The sequence below is a fragment of the Aricia agestis genome, chromosome Z (genome assembly GCF_905147365.1).
Source record: "Aricia agestis chromosome Z, ilAriAges1.1, whole genome shotgun sequence".
Lineage (NCBI taxonomy): Eukaryota > Metazoa > Arthropoda > Insecta > Lepidoptera > Lycaenidae > Aricia > Aricia agestis.
The window spans coordinates 8,089,096-8,113,732 of record NC_056428.1 but is presented as its reverse complement, the minus strand read 5'-3'; the positions used below and the strand labels follow the sequence as shown (position 1 = coordinate 8,113,732).

Below are 24,637 nucleotides of genomic sequence, written 5' to 3'. Positions count from 1 at the left end.
CGCTCACCGGTGAGCTTATGGGGCTTGATGGGTTAATTAAATTTTTAAATAGAGAACTAAAATCATCTGAAAATAAAGTTTCACGTAAATATCTGGCATTACGATATAATATGTAAATATAACACGCTGATAATCAGATTAAATGATAACATTTGCATTACAAGCACAATATTTTATTTTTATTTTATTTCCCGTTCCGTGGCAACCCTGGCATATCTGCTCGGTACTTGTCATCGGTGGCGGCATCGTGCGACATCAAAGGCGTTTCGTTACTGTAGGGACTAATATTGCTATACTGTGACAGAGGTTAATCTACATATTTTTATCAGTCAAACATTAATCTGTAGACTGTACTTAAACATTCAGCAGTCAGCAGCTATTAAGCAGCTATTAAGCAATTAAATTTTTGCCTACTTTGAGCAACAATAAGATGTATCACCACAAAGTTTTAGGACAAATCGTCATACGCATTGGTATAAGTACCTAATAGAGCGCATCTTAAAAGTACGCACTGAATAACTATAGTATTTTAGGTCATAAAATACAAGTTACAACATATATTATAGTTCTGTTATTCTAATTCTAGTATCTATACGTAATGGAATATCGCAGCACGGTGCAGTCAGCAAAAGTTGTGGACCATACTGAATCATTGGATGTAGCTTTTAGCACTCGTGGACATAACTAAATACTTAAGTTAATTGGCGCGGCGTCAGGCGTGACATAACAGCGCTTCTTAGAGAACCTCGACCTGCGGTGAACTGTTGCTGACCGTACCCATCATCATAGCCAGGCGGCCGCTCAGTACCGCATGTAGTGCGAGCGGCGACTCGGCCGGCCGCGCCGCATGCCGCGCCCGCGCGCGCCGCTGTCGCTGTCTGCAACGATACACTCTAATTGCTACAACTTATAAACATAAGTACTACAAAGTACAAACAATCGAGGTCGTACCGGTCATTACTACTAATTTAGTCATTTCGTTCGTTTAAACTAAGCGGCTAATCAGTTACAGCTAAACAGGACAATTTGCATTGGTATTAAAGTATTGTAAGTAAAGTAATAATCAAGATAGTTCCAACGTTATCAAAGTTTAAATAAGTTTTGGGCAAAAGATTCTAAGATTAATAAGGATTTTTTTAGTATTGAATACATTATACAGTATGGGCAGAAAAACAAGTTGTAAACCATTTATCTCAGACAAGATGCGTTGCGCTATGTCATTAAATTAATAGTCTGGACTCTAGACTATGAGGACAGCTAGCTAGATTATGCCCGCGACTTTAGCTACATTACGTTCGCGCCGAAATTAGTTAATCGCGCGGTTAAACCGTGGTAAATAAAAATAATCATTTAAGTTCTTTCTTGAACTAATTATAATATTGTTAGGCCTCATCCAAATCGGTTGGCCATTAACATGTGTTAAGACTGAAGTCTGAAGGTGAGCGACTGCAGCCGACAGACAAACACGTTTATATCATAATATATTCGGTAATCAGTAGAACGTTATGAATGGGAGAAATCTGTCTTTGACGTGATAACAAATATTGTATATTGTAATATCGTGACTAGCCCATTTGTTTAGCTGACCTAGCGGCACCGACGCACTCAACTCTGAACTCATATTAGACATAAAAAACCACAAAAGCATATTATACGAAATAGCTACAAATAGTGCAACTACCTTTAGTTTATTATAACTGTATGCTGAGGAACTGCTTCTATCTTGAATTTTATTGCTGCTTATTGTTGATACATTAAAGATAAATGCTACTTTTGTGCATTATTTTGTGTTTTGTTACACATTGAACAATTTTATTATAAATAATAAAATTGTTCAATGTGTAACAAAACAAAGTGATAATACTTTATTAGTAATAACATCGTAAAAAAACTCTTTCAGCGCTGCTACTTTCACAGTGAGCTCTACCCGCAAAATTTATCATTTTATCTTTTTACACCCTCTTTTTACAAAAGTGTGCTCTGCGTGCAGTTGTTGTAAATTGTAATTTATAATAATATGTTGTTGTTTTTTATGGCAGATGGCGGACCTACGTAATTTGGTCGCATTATGTCAAACCCAGCCCACAGATATCTAATACTGTTGAATTGCCATAATCCGACCAAATGACGTAGATCAGGTATTCGCGTTTGAATCGTTCGATACGTACCTGCTGCGCGCATCCACCGCTGGTGGGGCGAGTGCGGGGTTTGCGGAGTGGGGGGCGCGCGACGCGGCGCCGCGCTCGCCTCAGCCTCGCGACCTTCTTCCGCCACCTGCGAGAATATATTCAATTTAGGACTTTCTTGAGATACGTTATAGAGTATGGACCAAGAGTGGCCAACACGCGCACCCTCTGTTACCTTGTGGCCTGCGGAGCAGAGCACATTTTTTTAAAGTAAAAAAAGTTAATACTAAAATTACCTTATCATACCTAATTACCTACTATAAAAAGCAAACATACATTTATTTAACTTTAATTCATCAAGCCCCATACGGTCACCGGTGACTGAAACACAATAGAAATTCTAATGTGTCTCGTTTTTCCACAATCGGCGGGTTAAAATAAAAGCTCTAAGTTCTAATAGGAAAAATAAGTATCCGATTTTGACTTTCATTCCACTACGAGTTTAGATAACATTTTGTAGTGGGGCCCGGGGTAAAATTCTACTTTCGAATTTTGGCCCGTGTCAAAAAGGTTGGTCACCCTTGGATTACGGCCGTTCCCAATATTTGATCTATCTCTGGTTTTGCCCTACCAGAGATAGAAATAGCTCAAAATTGACATAAAATATATGTCTCTAATGTCTAATGTGAGCTATTCCTATCCCTAGTAGGGCAAAACCAGAGATAGATCAAATATTGGGAACGGCCGTTAGAGTATAGACTATAGTCCTCTGTCAGACTATAGCAGTACAAAATATCGCGGGCTTCAAGCCAGAAGGGCGTATAAGAAAATAGATGTATTGCACAATACTTAGAGTTTTGAAATATTTAAAATATAAAAGATCCTTTCAAATAGTATTTTCATAAACACATGCAAATTTTCAGTTGTACAGATCAATTTTCTTTAAAAAAAACGCGATGGCTCGAATCCCGCGATATGTATACAAGAGCATTAGCGATACGGGAAACACTCCTTTCCCTCGAAGAAGGACAAACAAGTATTTAGTAAAAAACCTATACAAAATGCTCCTTAAAAATTAAGTTCTATCGAAGACGAATCTACAACATTGTCATTCTAAACCTAGAATATGTATCCTGCACACTACACTTTTGTTTTCCTTTGAAGAAAAGTTTCTCAAAATAACGTTCTAATGCTTAGCAAGACGCTTTTTGGAGCTATAGCTGGTTAGGAGTTTTAATTATGTAAAAAAAAAAAACAAAAAGCTTAAAAATATGCGATTTAAAATTATTATACCAACGGCAACATGACTAGACAGAATACCTCAGACGTAAGTAACACTGTCGTGACAAAACACCTATGTCTACTATACCAACCGCATTCAGGATTCCATTGTCAAGATAATCAGACGTACGATAAGTGCTTCAGACGACAAGGACTTTAACATAATGTTCGAAAACGAGAAGGGTAAAAACCAAAATCTTTTGACATTATTAAAAGAATAAGGAGCTGTTTTCGAGGAACCGACTATCTACAGATTAATACTTAAGAAGCTTAGGCCTCTAGGGCCCAAATGGCTTGTCATGTTTTCCCAAAAAACATTTTGCATACACACAAACTCCATAAATATACCACTCCTTCTAACTGATAAAAGAGAATAAGTTCCTTTACTACTTCCTGATAAGTGGCTATCCAGCACTTAACTGGACATATGAAGTATGGAAAATCTGTCAAAAAAGTTGTGAATAACCTATTCGGCACTTTATCAAAAAGTGGTGAAACAAGCCCTATGTATAAAATAGAATAAACTAGTTTACCTGTTGCGGTGAGGAGGGCTCACTTCCCTGCGAGCTGACTGCCGCCGACTCCTCCTCGCCCCTCGACTCCTCCCACTCCTGCCCCTCTCCCTCGGGCCCTGTTACACATTCACTAATTAAAAGCCGCACTCAGATATATTTAAATAGACGTTCAGCGCGGCTTCGCCGGCGTAAATTAGTGACTCCACAGATAATTTATCCCACAAAAAATAGCCTTATAATCCCATCCAAAACATCCTGTAAAAAAACCAAGTCTCGCAACTCAGTTTTTATACCGTAAAAATTTATGAGATCCATGCAATACCAAGTCGGTTAATTTATTCAGTCCCTACCTAGGGGACCTTCTGTCTCAAGTTAGTACGTAAGTTATTATCATAATATCAATATTAAAAATCTTTTACGTTTTAAATAAATAGATCGACTTGGACATCCGTGAATATGAGCACATAGCATAGCAACCCAAACCTCCACTTTGGGTTCATACGATGCTGCAGCAGCAGCATGTAAATATTTAGTGTTTATCTACTTCTTACTGGTTGTCGCAATCAAAATGAGCCCAAACACGAAACCTCTGCTCTAAGTTGGCGAGGAGTTGGATATCCTATTGATTACCAGGTGAAGCTGCAACACCAGGTCAACTTTCCAGTAATATGTGTATACGTATATTGTATATTCACAACTAGAATGAAATATAAAACCCATCAAACGACTACAAGTTGCTAACGGCCTTTCATGAACCAGATAAACCCTGATTGTCCAGCACTTAGCAGGCTGATGATGATGAATTATAGCTAAGAACACTCTCGATCATGTCAGCTTTCAAACAAAAAAAAACTAGATCAAAATCGGTCCACCCGTTTTGATGCTACGATGCCACGGACTGATACACACACAGACAAACAGACAGACAGACAGACACGTCAAACTTATAACACCCCTCTTTTTTGTCGGGGGTTAAAAATGGTAATGAATAGTCCGGTTAACAAATGACTCAAACGAGGGTATAGAGTGCGTAAGCGGGAACCTAAGCGATTTTTGCTGGAACTTATTCAGGGTGATTAGGGACAAAAATACTAAAAGTCCTGACGTCTAGGAGGTGAGCCTCTGCAGCTGCAGCTCTTCTGATGCTGCGAGTATCCATGGGCGACGGAAGTTGCTTTCCATCAGGTGACCCGTTTGCTCGTTTGCCCCCTTATTTCATTAAAAAAACTGAAAATTTCATTCTTATGAGAAAAAAATCTTATACATTTTTATAGCTAATAGTCAAATTAATAATAATTGATCCAAATCTATGGTTAGTGCAGGCTATTTTTACTTAAAAACACATTTTTTAAGACTTTCTGCGGTATGAGGCTTAATGTTCTTTGTAATTTCGAGTAATAATTTTTCCTGTTATCTAAGTTACTAAAAATCTCTTAAATGATTTCATCATTGCCTGTTCTAGTCACAATGGACCGAATTTATGTCAGAACAGCCTGTAGACCAGTCCAAAACCAGAATAATCTGGTAGAATCAACCCAAAATTAAGCCGATGCGATCAGTAAAAAGGCACCAGGAGAGCAACCAGTCTCTAGAAACCGACCAAACCGTGCCGAAGGGTTTGTATGCGTTTGACATTGCTGACGTAATCATGGCGAACTTCCGGCGCGGAACTTCGGCATGGTGTGTTTCGACATTTAGCGTGATAATATATGTATAGCCTAATTCCTAAAGCCTTTTAGATAAATAAGCTATCTAACATTGAAATAACTTTTCGAATCGGGCCAGTAGTTCCTGAGATTATCGCGTTTAAACAAACAAACCAAACTCTTCAGTTTTATTCTATTAATATAGATAGACTATAGATGATTACTTAAGTTAAATTTATTTAATGAAGAGTTTGACAGAAAATTCCCTCCAGAACGCCATAGGACTCTGCCGCCCATAGGCTCCGGCCTATACTGCCTATACATAAATCCCGAGCTGGGACAGTTATACGTACTCTGCGGCGGGTGCGCGGGCGGTAACGCCGCAGCGAGGTCGGGATGCGTGTCGTGGTGGCTGGCGGCGCCGCCCGCCTCGGCGAACGTGAACCGCGCACCACCCTCCGCCGCCGCGCCCGCTCCGCCCACACCGCCCACCGGCGACACTACCGCCTCGCCGAAACTGCACAACATTAAGAAGGCCGGTCAACATACTAAAATTTTCTGTTAATGATGAAAACAACTTTAATTCGAATCGGAGCCGGCCATGTTTAAATTTAATTAAGAGCCCCCGTAGACTGCAGACTTTTAATCGGCCTATAGTGTAGTTTGGCTCTCGATCAGTATGAAGCTGTATGGAAGTGCGCTTATTAGGATTCCGAGTCGGCCGATAATTAAGTTGGACGGGCTATACGATTACCTTAAGAGGAGTCCACACACCGATTTTCCATACAAACGTTGTTCCCTGTTTCCTCCCTGGATAATGCCGCTAGAGTTATGATTTTTTTCCTGAATATCTATGGCCACTATTAGCATGTCCCTATGTTTTCTTTTTTTCATAATTTTATAATAAAAAAAGATAAGAACGTCCAAAAACCCAAAAAAAATGGCCAGATTTTCCTCTGTGTTCAAACACCCAGAAAACAAAACTGGCTAAAATATACAAAAAAAATAAAACATAGGAACACAGCTAAAGCCTTGCTTTAATTCTTAATGAAAAAAGTACCTACTTAAATCGGTTAGGTTTTAGAGAAGGAATCAGCGGACAACGAATCTTTAGAATAGAGACAACACGACAAAAGTTCTTTTATTAGAACTTTTGTCGTGTTGTCACTATCGCGCTCTGCGGTGGGAGACTTGAGATTGGGGACTTGAGACAGCAATACATTTTCAAATACCTATTTTCAATTTCTCTCGCCCCTGGTGTATCCTCTTAATTTACATAACTATCGGCAAACTGTCGGCCGATGCTAAATCAGTACGACGTTCTTCAACGCGCGCACCCGACGTTTGGTGAGCCGACTCAACATTTTTACTTAAAAACACATATAAGCATGTCAACTATGTCTGTACTCTGTCTGTCTATTTTACAGCACTTATTCAACCCCACATGTATTCCTGGGCCTCTATCACAAGCTCTTAAAACCAGCCAGAATACTGAATGGCTCGCATTTTGGTACCACCTCTATTTTCCAGCCAGTCAGTGGTCATGTGTCACAAAACTCACTTCTCCATTGATAACTGAGTAGTTATTTCGTATCATGACAACACAACTGACATAAGCTGGCTGGCTTTTACGTCAAATACAGCAATTCAATAAACACCAACCAACGAGTAGCTATTACTGAATAGTTTACATTTTAGTAATTTTATTTATTAATATTACATACTTTTTAGTCTTAAATTATATTGCTATTTAGTTGGTTAGTTACTTAATAAGTTATATTTTAGTCTACAGCATATATTTTAGTGAAAATAATTCGTTATAAAAACTAAACATTCGAAGTGTCCGAATTTTTGGAAAACGATTAAATATTCTCAAGTTTATCACGAAGCGAGACATAAGTAAAGACGCCTTAGAGACCTTAGTAATCCATTTAGTGTTAGTGAGGTTTCAGAATAATAACATAAGTGAGGTGTAGTATAATAATACAGTACCTATATGTCTAGTCAACAATAAGGTTTGCATTTGTGCGATGAGCTAAGACTGCATTGATTTAGTACACAAGAAACACATACAAGGTATAAGGAACACAAGTGTTGTGTATAATTACTGTAAAATAAGTATGAATTTTCACCAAAAACCTACAGACCATACAATCTTATAGTTGCATTGTAGGTTTTTGTGTTATTTCACAAACTATTTCCTTGTAAACCTGAAGTATTTTGGTATAATATGCATGATAAACACTGCACCAAAGAGGTAAATTCAAAGGCATATTACTTACTTTTAACAAGAATTTTGAGAACACCACCTTTTAATAAACTTTATATGTATAACATGCTCCGGATAAACATTGACACACCTAAACTACTAGAAAAGTTAAATAATTGATAATATCATAGAATCCAAATTAGCTAAATTTGGATTCTATGATATTATCATCACTTTTTCATTTATAACTTCTTCTCTTGACTACAATATGGTATTATATGATGGGAATAGTGTAAATCACTAAATTTTACTCAAAAATAAAAACCTACATTACAGTACTTTTCCAAAAAAGACTTACTTAATAAGAATTGCATAACAAACATATGGAACTTATTGTTCATAAAACATATTATCATAGGAACATATATTATTAGGTATTACCAAAAATACTTTTGTACCTCAATAATAATAATAAGTATTAGTTTTATATTAAATTAGAATTTAAAATACATGAGGACTTAATATGTACTTCTTAGGAACCTATCTTAGGAGCATTTCGTACAATCTTTTGATTGCAGTAGGTCTTTGTGTTATTTCACAAACTATTTCCTTGTAAACCATGCATGATAAACGCTGCACCAAAGAGGTCAATTCAAAGGCATTACTTTCTCAATAACAAGAATTTTGAGAACACAACCTTTGAAACTTTAGATTCATGTATATTCACGAATAAACATTGACACACACACACACACACACACCTAAACTACTAGAAAAGTTAAATCATAGATAATATAAAATCCAAATTAACTAAATTCTTACATGCACTTTTTCATTTATAACTACTCTTGACTACAATATGATATAATATACAATGGGAATAGTCACTAAAACTCAAAAATATAATCCTACATTACTTATAGTACTTTTTTTAAAAAGACATAATAAAAATTGCATAACAAACATACTTATTGTTCATAAAACATAATATTTTCATTGGAACTTATATTATTACTAGATGTCCCGCGCGGCTTCGCCCGCGTAAATTAGAAATTTTACAGATCCGTAGGTACATTTTCCCATAAAAAATATTTCCCCCGTTTTTCCCACATTTTCCTGAGTTTCTTCTGTCGTATTAGTCTTAGAGTAATAATATAATATAACCTTCTCGATAAATGATGAGTCTTACTCGATAAATGATCTAACACTGAGATAAGTTTTTAAATCGGACCTGTAGTTTCTGAGATTGACGCGTTCAAGCAAACATACTCTTCAGGTTTATAATATTAGGTACCTAGGTAGATATAGATTTTTTTAAATTATCGCTTGACAAACTCGAGTCTCGATCTAAAAGACTATGAAATGGTATAATATGGTAGTGATGATGATGATGATGATGATGATGAAGAATGTAATTTGCATAGTAGCATATGCTTTCTGTTCTTAAAACAACGCCGAAACTCCCAAACTTGTATCTATAAAGAATCAGGAATTCTCTCAGCACCTTCCGAACCACGGTATACCAGGTATGTCTCGGTGCAAAATCTTACTTGTTGGTAGCATATGCTTAGAATACTTCTCACGAAACCGAAGTCACCATATGTTTCCCTATAAGTTTTGAGGAGTTCCCTCGATTACTTATGGATCCTTCATCAGATCACCACTTTTCTGAATATAATACCAAATTGGGATGATACCCTATATACCAAAAGAAAAATTTTGAAAATCGGTTAACAAACGGCGGAGTAATCGTTGAATATAAGAAAACGAACATAACACCTCCCCCATTTTGAAAGTCGGTTAAAATTGTAGCCTATGTGTTATTTATTTAATATTTTAATCAGCACATGAATTGAATAACAAATTTTTTTTCAAATTAATCGTAGCACCATCTGTCAGGACAAACTAAAATTGAAATAGAATAATATTGAATGCGATGATAGCGCCGTCCGCCGGATCTAATGTAAAACATTCCAAAATCAACAACTCCTTATAAATAAGAAATTAATTGAAAAAACATTTTCCAGTAGACCAAACTGTAAATCTAAACCATTCTCGAATCTCCACGAACACACACAAAAAATTTCATCAAAATTGGTCCAGTCGTTTAGGAGGAGTTCAGTCACATACACACGCACACAAGAAATATAAAATAAATAAAATAAAATATCTTTTTATTCAAAATGGGTATCATGATACACTTTTTGAAAGTCGAACGAAGAAACTACGTTGCCTACCACCGGTTCGGGAACTACCCCGCCGAGAAGAACCGGCGTAAGAAACTCGCACGGGGCCATCTTTTGCAAAAAAAAATGGAAAATTACAATGTTATGGCTTACAGCTATGTAACAAAATTAAAAGAAAAGTAACCTGCATGGAGCCACCCTATTCCCAAGGTGTGCTGTCCTCGAAGAAATCATTGACTTTATAATACGCTTTAGCACACAAACGTTCTTTAACTGCTTTTTTAAATTTGTTTAAAGGTAGATTTTGAACATTTTCTGGGATTTTATTGTATAGGCGTATACATTGGCCTTTAAAGGATTTGCTTATTTTGGCTAGTCTGAACATTGGTATTGCTAACTTGTTCTTATTTCTAGTATTTACATTATGATTATCACTTTTCTTTTTGAAAATATTTATGTTCTTTCTAACATATAAGAGATTTTCCAAAATGTATTGAGATGTGACGGTCAGAATTCTTATTTCTTTAAATTTTTCTCTTAGAGATTCCAAAGACGACATCTTATAAATAGAACGAATAGCTCGCTTCTGCAGCACAAATATTGTATTAATGTCCGCCGCGTTTCCCCACAAGAGGATGCCGTAAGACATTATGCTATGAAAGTAGCTAAAGTAAACTAATCGCGCGGTCTCTACATCAGTGATTTCACGAATTTTTTTAACAGCATATGCTGCAGAACTAAGCTTATCTGCCAGTTTCGCAATATGTGGACCCCATTGTAACTTACAATCCAGCGTTATGCCTAGGAATACGGTGGTGTCTACTAAATTCATTTTCTCATCATTTAATAGTACATTGGTTTGTACTTGCCAAACATTTGGCAAGATAAATTTTAAACATTTTGTTTTATTAGAGTTCAAAAGTAAATTATTAGCATTAAACCAATGTACTATTTTTGAGAGAGCACTATTTACCTCGTCATAATTAAATTGTCGCCTCTTCACATTAAAAATTAGTGAAGTGTCATCAGCAAAAAGTACTATCTCATGCTTATCTTTAACAAGATAAGGTAAATCATTTATATAGATGAGAAAAAGAAAAGGCCCTAAAATGGACCCTTGTGGCACACCTAGTTTTATTTTGGTTCCATTAGACCTTATGGAGTTAACTTCCACCCTCTGCGTTCTATTTGTAAGGTAAGATTTAAGAAGTTTAAGTGCCGGGCCCCTTACACCATAATGGTGTAGTTTTCTTATTAGAGTATCATACTCCACACAGTCAAATGTTTTAGAGAGATCGCAGAAAATACCAAGTGCATCCTGCGACTCCTCCCAAGCTTCAAAAATACTACACAGAAGACTAATGCCTGCATCTGTTGTAGACCGACCTTTAGTAAAACCAAATTGATTATTATGTAATAAATTATTTGAGTTAAAATGAGCAAGTAATTGATTTAGAATTATTTTTTCAAAGATTTTACTTAAAGTCGGCAATATGGATATTGGTCTATAGTTGGCTGGGTCTGATTTCTTCCCAGCTTTAAATAGAGGCATCACCTTGCTGTGCTTCATTAAGTCTGGGAACACACCACTTTCGATACAATTATTAAAAACTAAAGCTAGGTAAGGGGCAATGATGTCAATTACTGATTTTATAATTTTTGTGGACATACCCCAGAGATCAGTGGTACTTTTAATATTGATTGATTTGAAAGTCTTGATAATATCTCTGGAGTCAATATCTCTAAAAATAAAATTGACATCACATTCCTTGACATGTTCTCTAAGTATTTTTTCTGCAACTGTAGGTGATGAATTTAAGTTCTTTGTAGTTGAGATTGGAATGTCTGCAAAAAACTTCTCAAAGACTGTCGCAACCTCAAGATCAGAATTGATTTTTTTATTATTAATTAAAAGTTCAAATTTAGAGTTACGACAGGCGACTTTTCCAGTCTCATCCGCAATTATTTTCCAGGTGGTTTTCACTTTATTTTTAGAGTCTCTAATTTTCTCTTTAATTTGAAGTGCCTTCGCTGCTTGACAGGCCTTTTTAAAAGTTTTTGAGTATTTCTTGACGTACAATTTAAAAGCTTCACTCCGGTTTATAGTTTTCTCGTTATACAAATCATATAATTTTTGTCTACTTACAATAATACCTGCAGTTGCCCATTTTTTGAAATTATTTCTTTTATTATTCAAACTGACCGTTTTAGAAGTAAATATATAGGTATATTAAGATATTAAGATTAAGATTACCAAAAATACTTTTGTACCTCAATAATTATAATATTAGTTTTATATTATTACATTAAAATTTAAAATACATGAAGACTTTAGTAAGTCCTCATGTATTAAAAATTTTTAAAAAGACGTGGTCGTCTTAGGGACCTATCAGACAGAGTGGTCACGCGTTGAAGCATTTGTGTTGGAGCAGTCAGTGTGTGACTGAGGAGCAATTCTGACACATTCAGAACTCCTCCTGTGTGAGTATATAGAGGTACTCACACGGGAGGCATTCTAAAACATAATACAACACAAAGAACACAAAACCCTTGACCACTCTCTGTCTGAGATATCCCCCGCCAAAACAACTTTAAAAAGCAATGAAATAATATTTACTGCCTTTAAGTTCAAATAATTCCTAACATGTGTAAAGTAATATTTTAGTCCATAATTGTTGTCAGGGTGTGTCGGGGGACCGCTAATGTAGATGTTTGATTTCACATAACAAGTTTAAGGATCAATTCACAGCGTCATCGCGATCATTCATTCTGAATCGAGATAGGTAACCAGCGACTTGGCGGTTGAAGGTAGTAGTTTACTTGGCGGTCCCCCGACACACCGTGATAACAATTATGGACTAAAATATTACTTTATACAAGTTAGGAATTATTTGAACTTAAAGGCAATATATATTATTTCATTACTTTTTAAAGTTGTTTTGGCGAAGGTTTTTTTAAATTTCTTAATTTATTATCCTTTGGGTACGGAACTCTAAAAAGATAAAATCATATTTTCAAATCGACTTTATTTACCAATCATAAGCTTTTATTTGATGATAATGGTGAAATACGGTTTCCTAGGCCAAGTTCTACTAGAAATATGAAATTGTTCAATGAAATTGAATATTGGACAACTAAACAAGCAAACTCTCCCGGAAGAAAGACACCGGAGAAATAAATATTTAGTAAATTAAGACTTCAGCAAAAATTAAATACAATATGTTATATAATAACACTAGTGACCCGCCCCGGCTTCGCATCGGGTATAAAATATATAGCCACGAAAAAATGATTAAAATCGATTCAGCAGTTTTACTTGTATTCATTATTACTACCCGTGGCCCGCATTGGTCGGTACCGCCGCAAAAGCTACTTCCCGCAATTTTTAAATCTATACTAATATTATAAATGCGAAAGTATCTCTGTCTGTCTGTCTGTCTCGCTTTCACGCCAAAATTACCGAACCGAATGTTATGAAATTTTGTATACAGATAGTCTAAAGCCAGAGAAAGGACATAGGATACTTTTTTTACTGGAAAAAAGCGTTGTAAGGGGGTGAAAATGCGTAAATTTGTTCAAATTTAGTTCCAAAAATGCATAATAGATGGCGCCTTGCGTCTCTTACATCGGGCATAGGAACAGCCCAATGATAAAATTTCCGTGCTCCTAAATATCCCTATCCTCAAATGTTTTTTCTTTTAGATATCCCTATGTTTAAAATATCTATTCCTAAATAGACTTAATTTCAAATACATCTACTCCTTGATATTTATTGTTATCAAACAATTCCACTCTGCATATTAGTATTTTTAAAAGTATTTACTTTGATATGTATACACTCCAAAACATTTCTACTCCTAAATACTACAACTCCTAAAAATTTGTATTGTAATTATTTGTACTGCGATTAAATCTACTCCGAAATAATAGATTTATTCTAGAAAAAAACTTTCTTCTAAGAAATTTCTACTCTTGTGTTTGGTGGGTAACATTCTGTAATTGGTAAGATAGGTTTTGGAATCGGAGGCTACAGATGGTAAGGGAGAATAGATGATTTTTAAATTTAGATAATTGTTTACGCGCGTTATTTAAACATTTTTCGTTGTTTTTTGTTAATATTGTGCAAATTACATTAAAAAAATATAAACTTTATTTATTGATTGATTTAAAAATCATCTATTCTCCTTTACCTCCTGTAGCCTCCGATTCCAAAACCTATCTTAACAATTACAGAATGTTTGATAACAATAAATATCAAGGAGTAGATGTAAACACACCGGCAAAATTAGAGGAACATAACAAAATTTTCAATTTTTTTAAAATTGTTCACTGATTTTTATATATTTATTTATTTATTTACTAATTGATTATTAAAAAATAAATTTTATATAAATTTAGGGCATAAAAACTTGAAAAATAGAAAAAAATCAGCAAAAATCAAAAAATTAAGAAAATCTTTGAAATTTCAGTAGTAAGTTTTTAAGATAAATTCTCCATTATTATTAAAGAAATGCCATGTTAAAAGCGTGTAATTCCTTCTATGGATCTCAAGATGGCATGGATACGCCATTCCATGCTTGCATTTTAATTGTCAATCATTTCCTGTGGGATATTCTCCTACCCCTCCAGTAGCGCCAACTCGAGCTCCTGGACACATTTTGGAGCTGGAGTTTTAACTCGTACCGTTCACCCATTGATGTGCCACACGTCTTCAATCGGATCCACATCCGTAGACCACGCTGGCCTCTCCACCTGGGCTACGCCAACATCGTTTAGGTAATAATGCCCGATTTTCTCACTTTATGGACGCACATAAAATTGAAATTACTACCTAAAACTGTGTAAAAGGAACACCATGTAGTTCCAGGATTTCGGTGCTATAGCCCTGTACTGTCAAAGTACCATCATCTATAATCATCAGCTCCATGCGGGCTCCAAATCATATGCAACTCCAAACCATTACGAAGCCTGCATCATAGGCCACTGTTTCCGGTAAGTTTGATGGCCTGTAGCTTTCCTTATGATTTATCCACATTCTTTATCGCCTGTCAATACAATGTACACAGAATTTGCTCCCATCACTGTACAGCACAAGATTTCACTCACTTGTCTAATTTTGATGTTCACGCGCAAATCTTAGCCTGGCTCTTCGGTGTCCTGTCTCAAGTTTTAGTGCCCTTGCTGGCACTTTTGAGTTTAATTTAACTTCTTTGAGTCTTCTTCTTACTGTACAATCACTTACATGTTCATCTTGGATCTGTTCCGACAGGTTTCGTGTCTACATAGCAGTTTGAGGTCGATTTCTTAAGTTTTGTTTCCTTACAAAATGATCATCCTGAACCATTGTCACCCGATATCTGCCTTGTTCTCGTCTCCGAACGTTAGATCCAGTCTCTCTGAAGCGTTGAAAGTTACGATGAACCACGGAAGCCGACACACCTAAGGCCTGACTGACCGGACGGCGACGGTGTGACCTTTCTCTATCGTGGTTACAGCTCTAGCTGTCGCAGATGCTGGGAAATCACTAATTTTGTATCTAAGCAATGTGGTCTTCCAAAAACCAAACAATCAAATGAGCTGAGCATACCTTGCACCCCGCTAAAACGCCATTCTTATCAGGAACACTTACAACGTCAATAATCGAAAAACACTTATTAGGGCATAATTGCTATAAAAACCTGTCAACTTGCCAGTTTTGTTCAATATTTTATTTCTTGAATGAGCTTAGAAGCTATAAAAAAGGCTTTCAGACAGCCCGACCCACTTGAGTTCAAGTTTTGGCCCTTTTTACCTATGTTCCGCTAATTTTGCCAGTGTGTGTATTTGAAATTGAGTCTATTTAGGAATAGATATTTTAAACATAGGGATATCTAAAAGAAAACACATTTGAGGATAGGGATACTTAGGAGCACGGAAATTTTATCATTGGGCTGTTCCTATGGCCTTACATCGCGCTAACACTTGCCCAAAAGTCTTTCTATAAGAGGTGGTATTATATTACATTCAATTTTCGATTATTTTTTTATTGTTATTTCCTTTTTTACGTTATTTAATAAATCAGTACTTTATTTATGCAGAAAGCCAGTGACATAACCTTAAACTTATCAATGATAAATAGTTTATGGGTAAAGTTGTGTAATTGCGGGGCTAAATAAGCTTAAAAATTTGGCATAAAATATAAAGTTTAATTTAAAAAATTGAAATATTATGTGCACACTGTTTTGATTTAAAGGGTACCAGGGCTTTTTTATAAAAGCTTTTGACACCAATTTTGTTGACATCGCGCGCTATAAACTGAAGTCCACGCGGACGAAGTCGCGGGCAACAGCTAGTCTGTAATATCTTCGAAAATATTCATTTAAGTCATAAGCAGTAAAGAGCCATATAGATGTAAGTACATTAAATCAACAATGTATTTAAGTTATTTAATTGGATAAGGATTAATCCTGTATTTATTAAAATTGTTTCGAAAATTAGCCATTACTTGTCGTAAAAAGAAAATGACAAAAAATGTTATTGTGGGATATCCATATGAGATAGACATATACCAACGCGAAGTTTTCTGTAGACCTTTTCAATGTGTACAGTACTTGGTACATTATTTTGTTAAATCTCGTAGGGTTCAATATAAGCGGAAAAAAAATGTAATTATTTACGACATCACATTAAAAACCCCAACGATAACAGTATTTCTCCACTATTTATAGTTTGTGCGTTTTAAGATGATATGGGTGACAGTTCTCATATTCCTTGCTACGGATTTTTTTACAAGAAAACAAAAAAAGTCAAAATGTAATAAATTATATGTTTCCTATAATTGTAAATGAATAAAAATGAAGAGTTGCTAAATGCTAACTAATTATTATAAAGTTATAAAATATATTAAATGTGAAAATAGGAGTTTTTTACGTAAATATTTGAAAAATGACAGATGCATGAAACGAAACTTATGCCAATAGATTGACACTGTTGAATCGAAATCAAATCGATAAAAAGGGCGGCCATTTTAAATCGCCGGCGCCACTCTGAAACGTCAGTACGAAATCGATAATTTCGATTGCAATTCCTTTACGAAGTGATTCGATATTTTTAAAATATCAATTAATTTTTTTAGGTAACTTCCCTACTATTGTCAATTATAATGTATCACCCATATCATCTTAAAACGCACAATCTATAATGAATGTTATTATACCTATAATAACCTTCCTCTTGAATCACTCTATCTATTAAAGATAACCGCATCGAAATCCGTTGCGTAGTTTTAAAGATTAAAGGGAACAAAGGGACATGAGGGAAAAAAGCGACTTTGTTTTATAATAATATGTATAGATAATAATACAGTTAAAATAAATACAGTTGTTTACACAATTTAAATAAATACAGTTGTTTAAATAAAAGGTTGTTATTTTATCGACGTTGTATAATAGATATTTATGCAAAAATCAAGTAACTTTGCAAAATATGGCACCTGACTGCATGCGCTAAATTAGCAACATTTTCGCTAATTTGAGTGTTGTGAATATAATAATTGTACTGAGTAAAGTTTAACAAAACTATACTTATATTATAAATGCGAAAGTATCTCTGTCTGTCTGTCTCGCTTTCACGCCAAAACTACCATTTTGTATACAGATAGTCTTAAGCCTGAGAAAGAACATAGGCTACTTTTTTACTGGAAAAAAGCGTTGTAAGGGGGTGAAAATGCGTAAATTTGTTCGTTAGTTCCAAAAATTCATAACAGATGGCGCTGTGCATCTTTTACATCGCACTAACGCTTGCCCAAAAGTCTTTCTATAAGAGGTGGTATTATCTTACATTCGATTTTTTTCGACTGTTATTTCTTTTTTACGTTATTTAATAAATCAGTACTTTATCTATGCAGTGACGTAACCTTAAACCTATCAATGATAAATAGTTTATGGGTAAAGTTGTGTAATTGGGGGGCTAAATAAGCTTAAAAATTATGTGCACACTGCACAGCTGTTTTGATTTAAGGGATACCAGGGTTTTTTATATATTTATAAGGGTTAGCTTTTGACACCAATTTTGTTGACATCGCGCGCTATAAACTGAAGTCCACGCGGACGAAGTCGCGGGCAACAGCTAGTGTAGTTATAAGCCATTCATAAAGTCAGGTTACTTTGAGGTTTGTAGTGTTTCGGGACAGCAAGTTCACCAAACAAGTCGCTGTAGATTTTCGAACTTGTTTATTCTATACACAAGCATAATGCAAATGTTTTTAAAACGTTAAAAAAAATCAAGCTAGGGTAAAACAGCGAGTTAAAAGATCTTGAGCAGCTTGTGAATGAGAGAAAAGAAAGAGGGTTACGATAATACACTTTGGAAGGGATAGTGAACATATCACGCTATTTTTTTTAAAACGGGCTTTGGCCCACGACACATTCCCACCACTGTATCTCCTACGTCGCCAGGATCGACAGCGGTATCCAACCATGAAAACCCTTTGATATGATCTCAGGGAGCCCGAGGGAGATGCTAAAGCTGTCTTGGGACCCGCAACGAAATTAATCAGAAGAAAATAGGCGTATTAGAAAGAATTCCAGATTCCCTCCCCATATAAAGCGGGAGACAGCACAAAGTTGCAATGACCGAAAGTCAAAGTAAAAAAAAAAACAAAAAGAACCAAAAAAGACCAAAAGTTAAAAAAACATATCACGCTAGCAAATTATAAATTAATTGAATTGGTTTTCTTAATCTGTATACTTAATATTTAATTAAATAGAAACAAAACTAACCCGTCGTTACGTCTTGGGACGTAGAGAGTGGGTGTGGACGGCACGATGCTGTCGTCGGCGTCGTCGCCGCCGCTGCCACCCAGCGACAAAGCACCGCTCGCTACAGGCATATATAAAAAACAATGTGTTATAAAAAATTAGTCCTAATTAGATATGAATTATGAGTGTAAAACGCGGGGGCCTTCTCCCCTCTTTATAGATGATACGTCATGCGTTTACCCATTCATGTGTAAACGCATGACGTATCATCTATATCATGCACCGTTATCTATATATTATCATGCACCGCACGTAGTCCACGTACACAATGGAAGTAGCTCAAAGTGTAAAAAGAGTGATTAGACTGTTCACCTAAGGTCCGCTACCTTATCACGTAAAAAAATATATATCCACAGCCGAACATATAACCTCCTCGTTTTTTGGAAGTCGGTTAAAAATAGCGATCAACAATCTACTAGCAATAATCGCGCGAGTGATTGCTGGGTGTCATGAATGTCACAAACAATGGTGTCATGTATAGTGATCGATTGCAATCGTATGGTATTTGATAGCTAAACTTGTGGACTACTAAGATGAAAACCTCCTCTATTTTTTTTAAGCAAAAAAGAACCAGTTTAATGTGCTAGAATTTTCACAAAAAGCCATTAATTAAAAAATGCAATTTTTTTTTCTTAAACTTTGGTTTTTCTATGTTTGATTCCACGAAATTTATAACATATTGCCTGTGTAAGCGTAGTCCACAAGTTTAGCTATCAAATGAAACCTTTTTTATCTTCATAGGATATCTACATGAGAAGTACATCAGATTAGTGTGAACGCCCGAGAAAAACTAAAATGGCTGCCATTTTACAACCGTGAGAGAGAAAAAAAATTTGAAAGCCAATTTGTCGATAAAATATGCCATAGATAATGACATTAAAGGATGATACGGGTGTAAAGGTGGGTTGCACCAACTTACTTACGGCCGTTCCCAATATTTGATCTATCTCTGGTTTTGCCTACTAGAGATAGGAATAGCTCACATTAGACATTAGCGACATATATTTTATGTCAATTCACTGTTAGCTGCGATCGATTGTATGTCAAACCAGAGATAGATTGAATATTGGGAACGGCCGTGAAACTATAAGGCTGTTTATAAAAACGCCGCGGCGGCGCCGCTCCGTTACTCATCCTTGTGTTTTATTTGCCCTTACACACGGCGCCGCCGCTGCGGAGAAAAACGCTTAAACCATAACAAAATGTCAAATGAACTGCCAAATCCCTAGTAAAAGTCCATAATGGACGCCATATTTGACGATAACCTTAACCTCAACTATAACCACGCCTCTGGTGCAAGTCGCACCCCACCCTTAGTTTTTTATCATAAGAGTTTGCTCTTACGTTCCGTGCCGCTGCTGATGGCCTCAATCTGCTGGTGCGGGGCGGGCGGCGCCTCGATGTCCGCGCCCTCGCCCGCCTCCTCACCCATCGCCGCCTCGCCTGCCTCCGGCGACTGAGCCGGGGACTCCTACACACAGTGCACATTGTTAACATTGTGAGCAGTTTCACGATACACAACTACCCCCTTAATAATGAAAAGATAATACAGACATTATATTTCGTCTTGTCTGTAGAAAAAAAGTCACTTAGCAGATAAGAAAGAAATTAAATATTAATTCATCATCTCGCAGAACATTTAACGAAAAGAAGAGCTCAAAAGATAAACACAAAATATAGGGTGAGTTATAAATTTTATAAACTGAGGCCGTAGCCAAAGTCTCTTTCGTTAAAAACGATGACGAACTTCGTTATCAAAATGTATGGGATTTGACTTTAGTCTTCGCAAGCGAAATGTCATTTAGCGATGATATAAGTCAAACCGCACCATTTTGATAACGAATTTCGTCATAGTTTTTAACGAAATATACTTTGTCTAAGGGGGCAGTTTTATTAGTTGGAGGGCTAAGGCTCATGCACGAACAGCATTAACATAAACAGCAGCAACAACACCCTTTTTTGCTTAACGTATATTCACCATAATAGGTAAATAGCGAAGAAAAAAATCAAATCTTTTTTTCATGAAAAATTCCATGAAAAAATGTGAAAATTTACTGTCCTCTACTCTCGCAAACTGTGTTGTGAATTTTAAGATACTCCCTTTCCAGAACGTAACACGTAGCAGGAACTTAAGGTGAGACCGCACTAAGCGACACTATGGCGGCAGCGGCATCACGTTCCATACAAACGAGTGCGGTCACGCCTTAGGGCCAACCCACACGTACCACAACCACACCACGTGGTCGGACGTACATTTCGTATAGTAAAATATGAACTGGACTATTCACACGTACCAAATTTTGCAATCCATGTCGACCACTTGTGTGATACCGGCCACATCGCAAACACAACGTTGCGTCGATGCAATGACAGTGCGCGCACACCGCCCGCGCTCTTGCCTCCTCCGTTTCATTGACTTTCGTACGTAAACACATCGCAACTACTGGCGACAACGCAACCACGTCGATATTTTGTCGGTACCACAACGCAACTACAAAAAGCTGCAACGACACCAGTCACACGTAACCACTGCTTGACGACATTTTGTCGTTGCGACGTGGTGTGGTTGTGGTAAGTGTGAGTTGGCCCTTAATTCCACTATAGAAGATGGCGACAAACACCGCTGTCATCAAATGTCATTACAGCTAATATTAATATGATAAATCAAAAACCATTAGTACAGAATATGCGTTAATGCCATCCTGTTAATTTAATATAACACACAGTACTGCAAATTAACAATCTGCTCCGCTGTTTTTATAGAAGCGTTAAAATATTAAATACCCATCACCAAATTCACCCATTGACAGTATATTATACAGAGTGTTCTTTAGACGAGGGTCATATTTAATTAACAAAAAATAAAACAAATGTATCAGTAAATAAAAAATAAAATGGCAACACAATTTAAAAAAATATATCTATAACGCGTCAATCGCGTATTCTCGTCTTTAGATTATTATCGACAATCGCGTATACTCGTCCCAAGACTATCGACAATGGCGTATACGGTCATAGACTACCGTCAATCGCGTATACGTCCATAGACTACCGACAATGGCATACGCGAGTACACACTTGTGCGCTTTTATAATTTTGGATGTGGCGGTAATATCCGGTCCGCGGTAAAACGATAACATACGGAAGTATGTATGGAAATGTATGGTAATATAATATGAAGACGCTTTTAAATTTCCGTCGACGATAACTTTTTAACGTGCATGTTAGAGGACATCACGACGTCTGTGTACACTCTTCTGAACCGCACAAAACGTCCGCGGTGCGTAAAATCAAAAGGGCATTTAACGTACCCAACGTTTTATTGTGGAAGTCGGCGACCACGATAACGTGACGTCCAGAATTATAAAAGCGCACAATCGCGTGTACTTCCCTTGACTATCAGGCGGGTCCACACCAAGCAAGCAGCCTCGGGCAGCCCGAGGCTGCTTGCTTGGTGTGGACCCGCCCGGAGCCCGAGTCGGGCTAAGGTAATATTTTAGTCCATAATTGTTGTCACGGTGTGTCGGGGGACCGCCAGGTAAACTACAACCAACAACTGCCAAGTCGCTGATTATCTCCATTCGGTTCGCTGTGAATTGATCCTTAAACTATAATGTTATGTGAAATCTCAAAGCAAACATCTACATTAGCGGTCCCCCGACACACCTTGACAACAATTATGGACTAAAATATTACTTTACACAAGTTAGGAATTATTTGAACTTAAAGGCAGTAAATATTATTTCATTACTTTTTAAAGTTGTTTGGCGAGGGTTTTTTTAAATTTCTTAATTTAATTTTATTTCATACTTTTTAAACTTGTGTTGGTTATAGTGCAGAATAATTCCTATCAACGTATTTACCATCTATCAATGTCCTTTTCGATGAGGCCGTCAATATGAGCCCAAACATGAAACCTCCACTTTGGGTTCATACGAAGCTCGGTTCCTATAGAATCCAGGTGATGCTGCAGCAGCAGCATGTAAATATTTACTGTTTATACTTTATCTACTTCTTACTGGTTGTCAGAATTAAAATGAGGCCAAACACGAAACCTCTGCTCTAAGTTGGCGAGGAGTTGGATATCCTATTGATTACCAGGTGATACTGCAGCACCTGGTCAACTTTCCATCAATATGTGTATACGTATATTGCATATTCACAAATGTCACGAACTAGAATGAAATATAAAACCCATCAAACGAATACAAGTTGCTAACGGCCTTTCATGAACCAGATAAACCCTGATTGTCCAGCACTGAGCAGGCTGATGATGATGAATTATAGCTAAGAATACTCGGGATCATGTCAGGTTTCAAATAAAAAAAACTAGATAAATATCGGTCCATCCGTTTGGAAGCTACGATGCCACGGACAGATACACACACAGACAAACAGACAGACAGACATGTCAAACTTATAACACCCCTCTTTTTTGTCGGGGGTTAAAAATAGGAGAATCTCGTCTGTATGATCCTAACAAAGCCTTCATTTTTTTAAACCTTTAACAGGAATATTCATTTTGCGGCTGATTTCTCTCCAAGAATCTTCCCTCATCCCCGTTAGTGTAATTGGGATCCCTGGCATCCCAAAGCCATACATTTGCGGCGTACAAACTTATTAGTTGTCGACACTGATCGTTCATTTTTGAACGCGTTACGCGACACAAACCAAAACACCTGACGTCCACACTGCGCGATTCAAACGACTGAGACACCTTTAGTGCAGTGCCTAGAGCGTAAAAATCATGCAAACCTTCGATTTCCGTAATAGTGGATATAAATTGAAAAGAAAAAATGGAATATGTAGCTAATAACATAAATAAAAAAGTTTACCTATTGAAAAGTTGTGCTTTTGATTTTTAATTATTCTACTGCATTTCAGTTACACTCATCATTTTAAATTTTTGAAGATAACCTGCATTTCTTTCAGTTCAGTTATGAAGCAAAATAATAAAATATAGGGAGATCGCAGACGACAGACTTTTTTATTTTTTTTATATCTTTATTGAAATACCAATAAAAAAGGTCCTATGACTTTTACGATAAAGTTATAGTCTGTCAAAAAAGTCATGAAATTAAAAAGTGGCAACATCGTAGTGTCATCCCTATCAAATAATCTAAGAAAAAAGGGATGACACTACGATGTTGCCACTTTTTAATTTCATGACTTTTTTGACAGACTGTAATATTTTTAAAGATATGAAATTTTAATGGTTCGAAAAATTTATAATTTGGGTACTTTCGAGCCATGAAAAATATATTTAAAAAAATAATAATGTCTAAGTAGTATAGCTATAGCGGTTCTTGAGATACAGCCTAGAGACATATAGACAAACAGACAGACGGACAGACAACGAAGTCTTAGTAAAAATATTAATTTCAGAAGTCTTAGTAATAGTACTAAGACTTCTGAAATTTTCACAGATTGTGTATATATGTTGCCGCTATAAGAACAAGTACTAAAAATAAAATGAAATTAATATGGGGGGATCCCATACAAGAAACGTGATTTTTTTGGCCTTTGTTGCTCGTAATCAATAAAGGTAACAGCGAGGCACTTGAAATTTTCACAACATCCTTAATTATATTTGTAGTTCAATAATTAATAATAAAATTAAAATAAAGTAAATATTTAAGGGGGGCTCTCATACAAAAAAAAAAATTGTGTGGTTTGGGCTGTGCGTTGATAGATCACTATGTCAATCAGTCAGTCACCTTTGAGTTTTATATATATATAGACATTCAAATGTTACATGTTTCCTTAAAGCGTCTACCATTAGTGCTTTTACCTTATCATAATAAATATTTATTTGGATATAACTAAACATACTTTATTTAAAAATGTTATGTCCTTTGCGAAATGCATCGTGAATT

General features: G+C 36.2%; 1 protein-coding gene across 3 annotated transcripts in view; it reads right to left on the bottom strand.

Moving 5' to 3' along the window:
* Positions 1-254: 254 nt before the first annotated feature.
* Positions 255-24,637, bottom strand: part of LOC121738298 (nucleoprotein TPR) — a 64,818-nt gene continuing 40,435 nt past the window's right edge. For all 3 annotated transcript variants that reach the window (XM_042130267.1, XM_042130269.1, XM_042130268.1), the window contains exons 10-15: positions 20,106-20,232; positions 18,723-18,822; positions 5,922-6,085; positions 3,941-4,038; positions 2,169-2,274; positions 255-878 (exon numbers count right to left, since the gene is read on the bottom strand). In XM_042130267.1, coding sequence (XP_041986201.1) covers positions 802-878; positions 2,169-2,274; positions 3,941-4,038; positions 5,922-6,085; positions 18,723-18,822; positions 20,106-20,232 — 672 coding nt within the window. In that variant the 3' untranslated portion in view covers positions 255-801. The remainder of the gene's footprint in view (positions 879-2,168; positions 2,275-3,940; positions 4,039-5,921; positions 6,086-18,722; positions 18,823-20,105; positions 20,233-24,637) is intronic.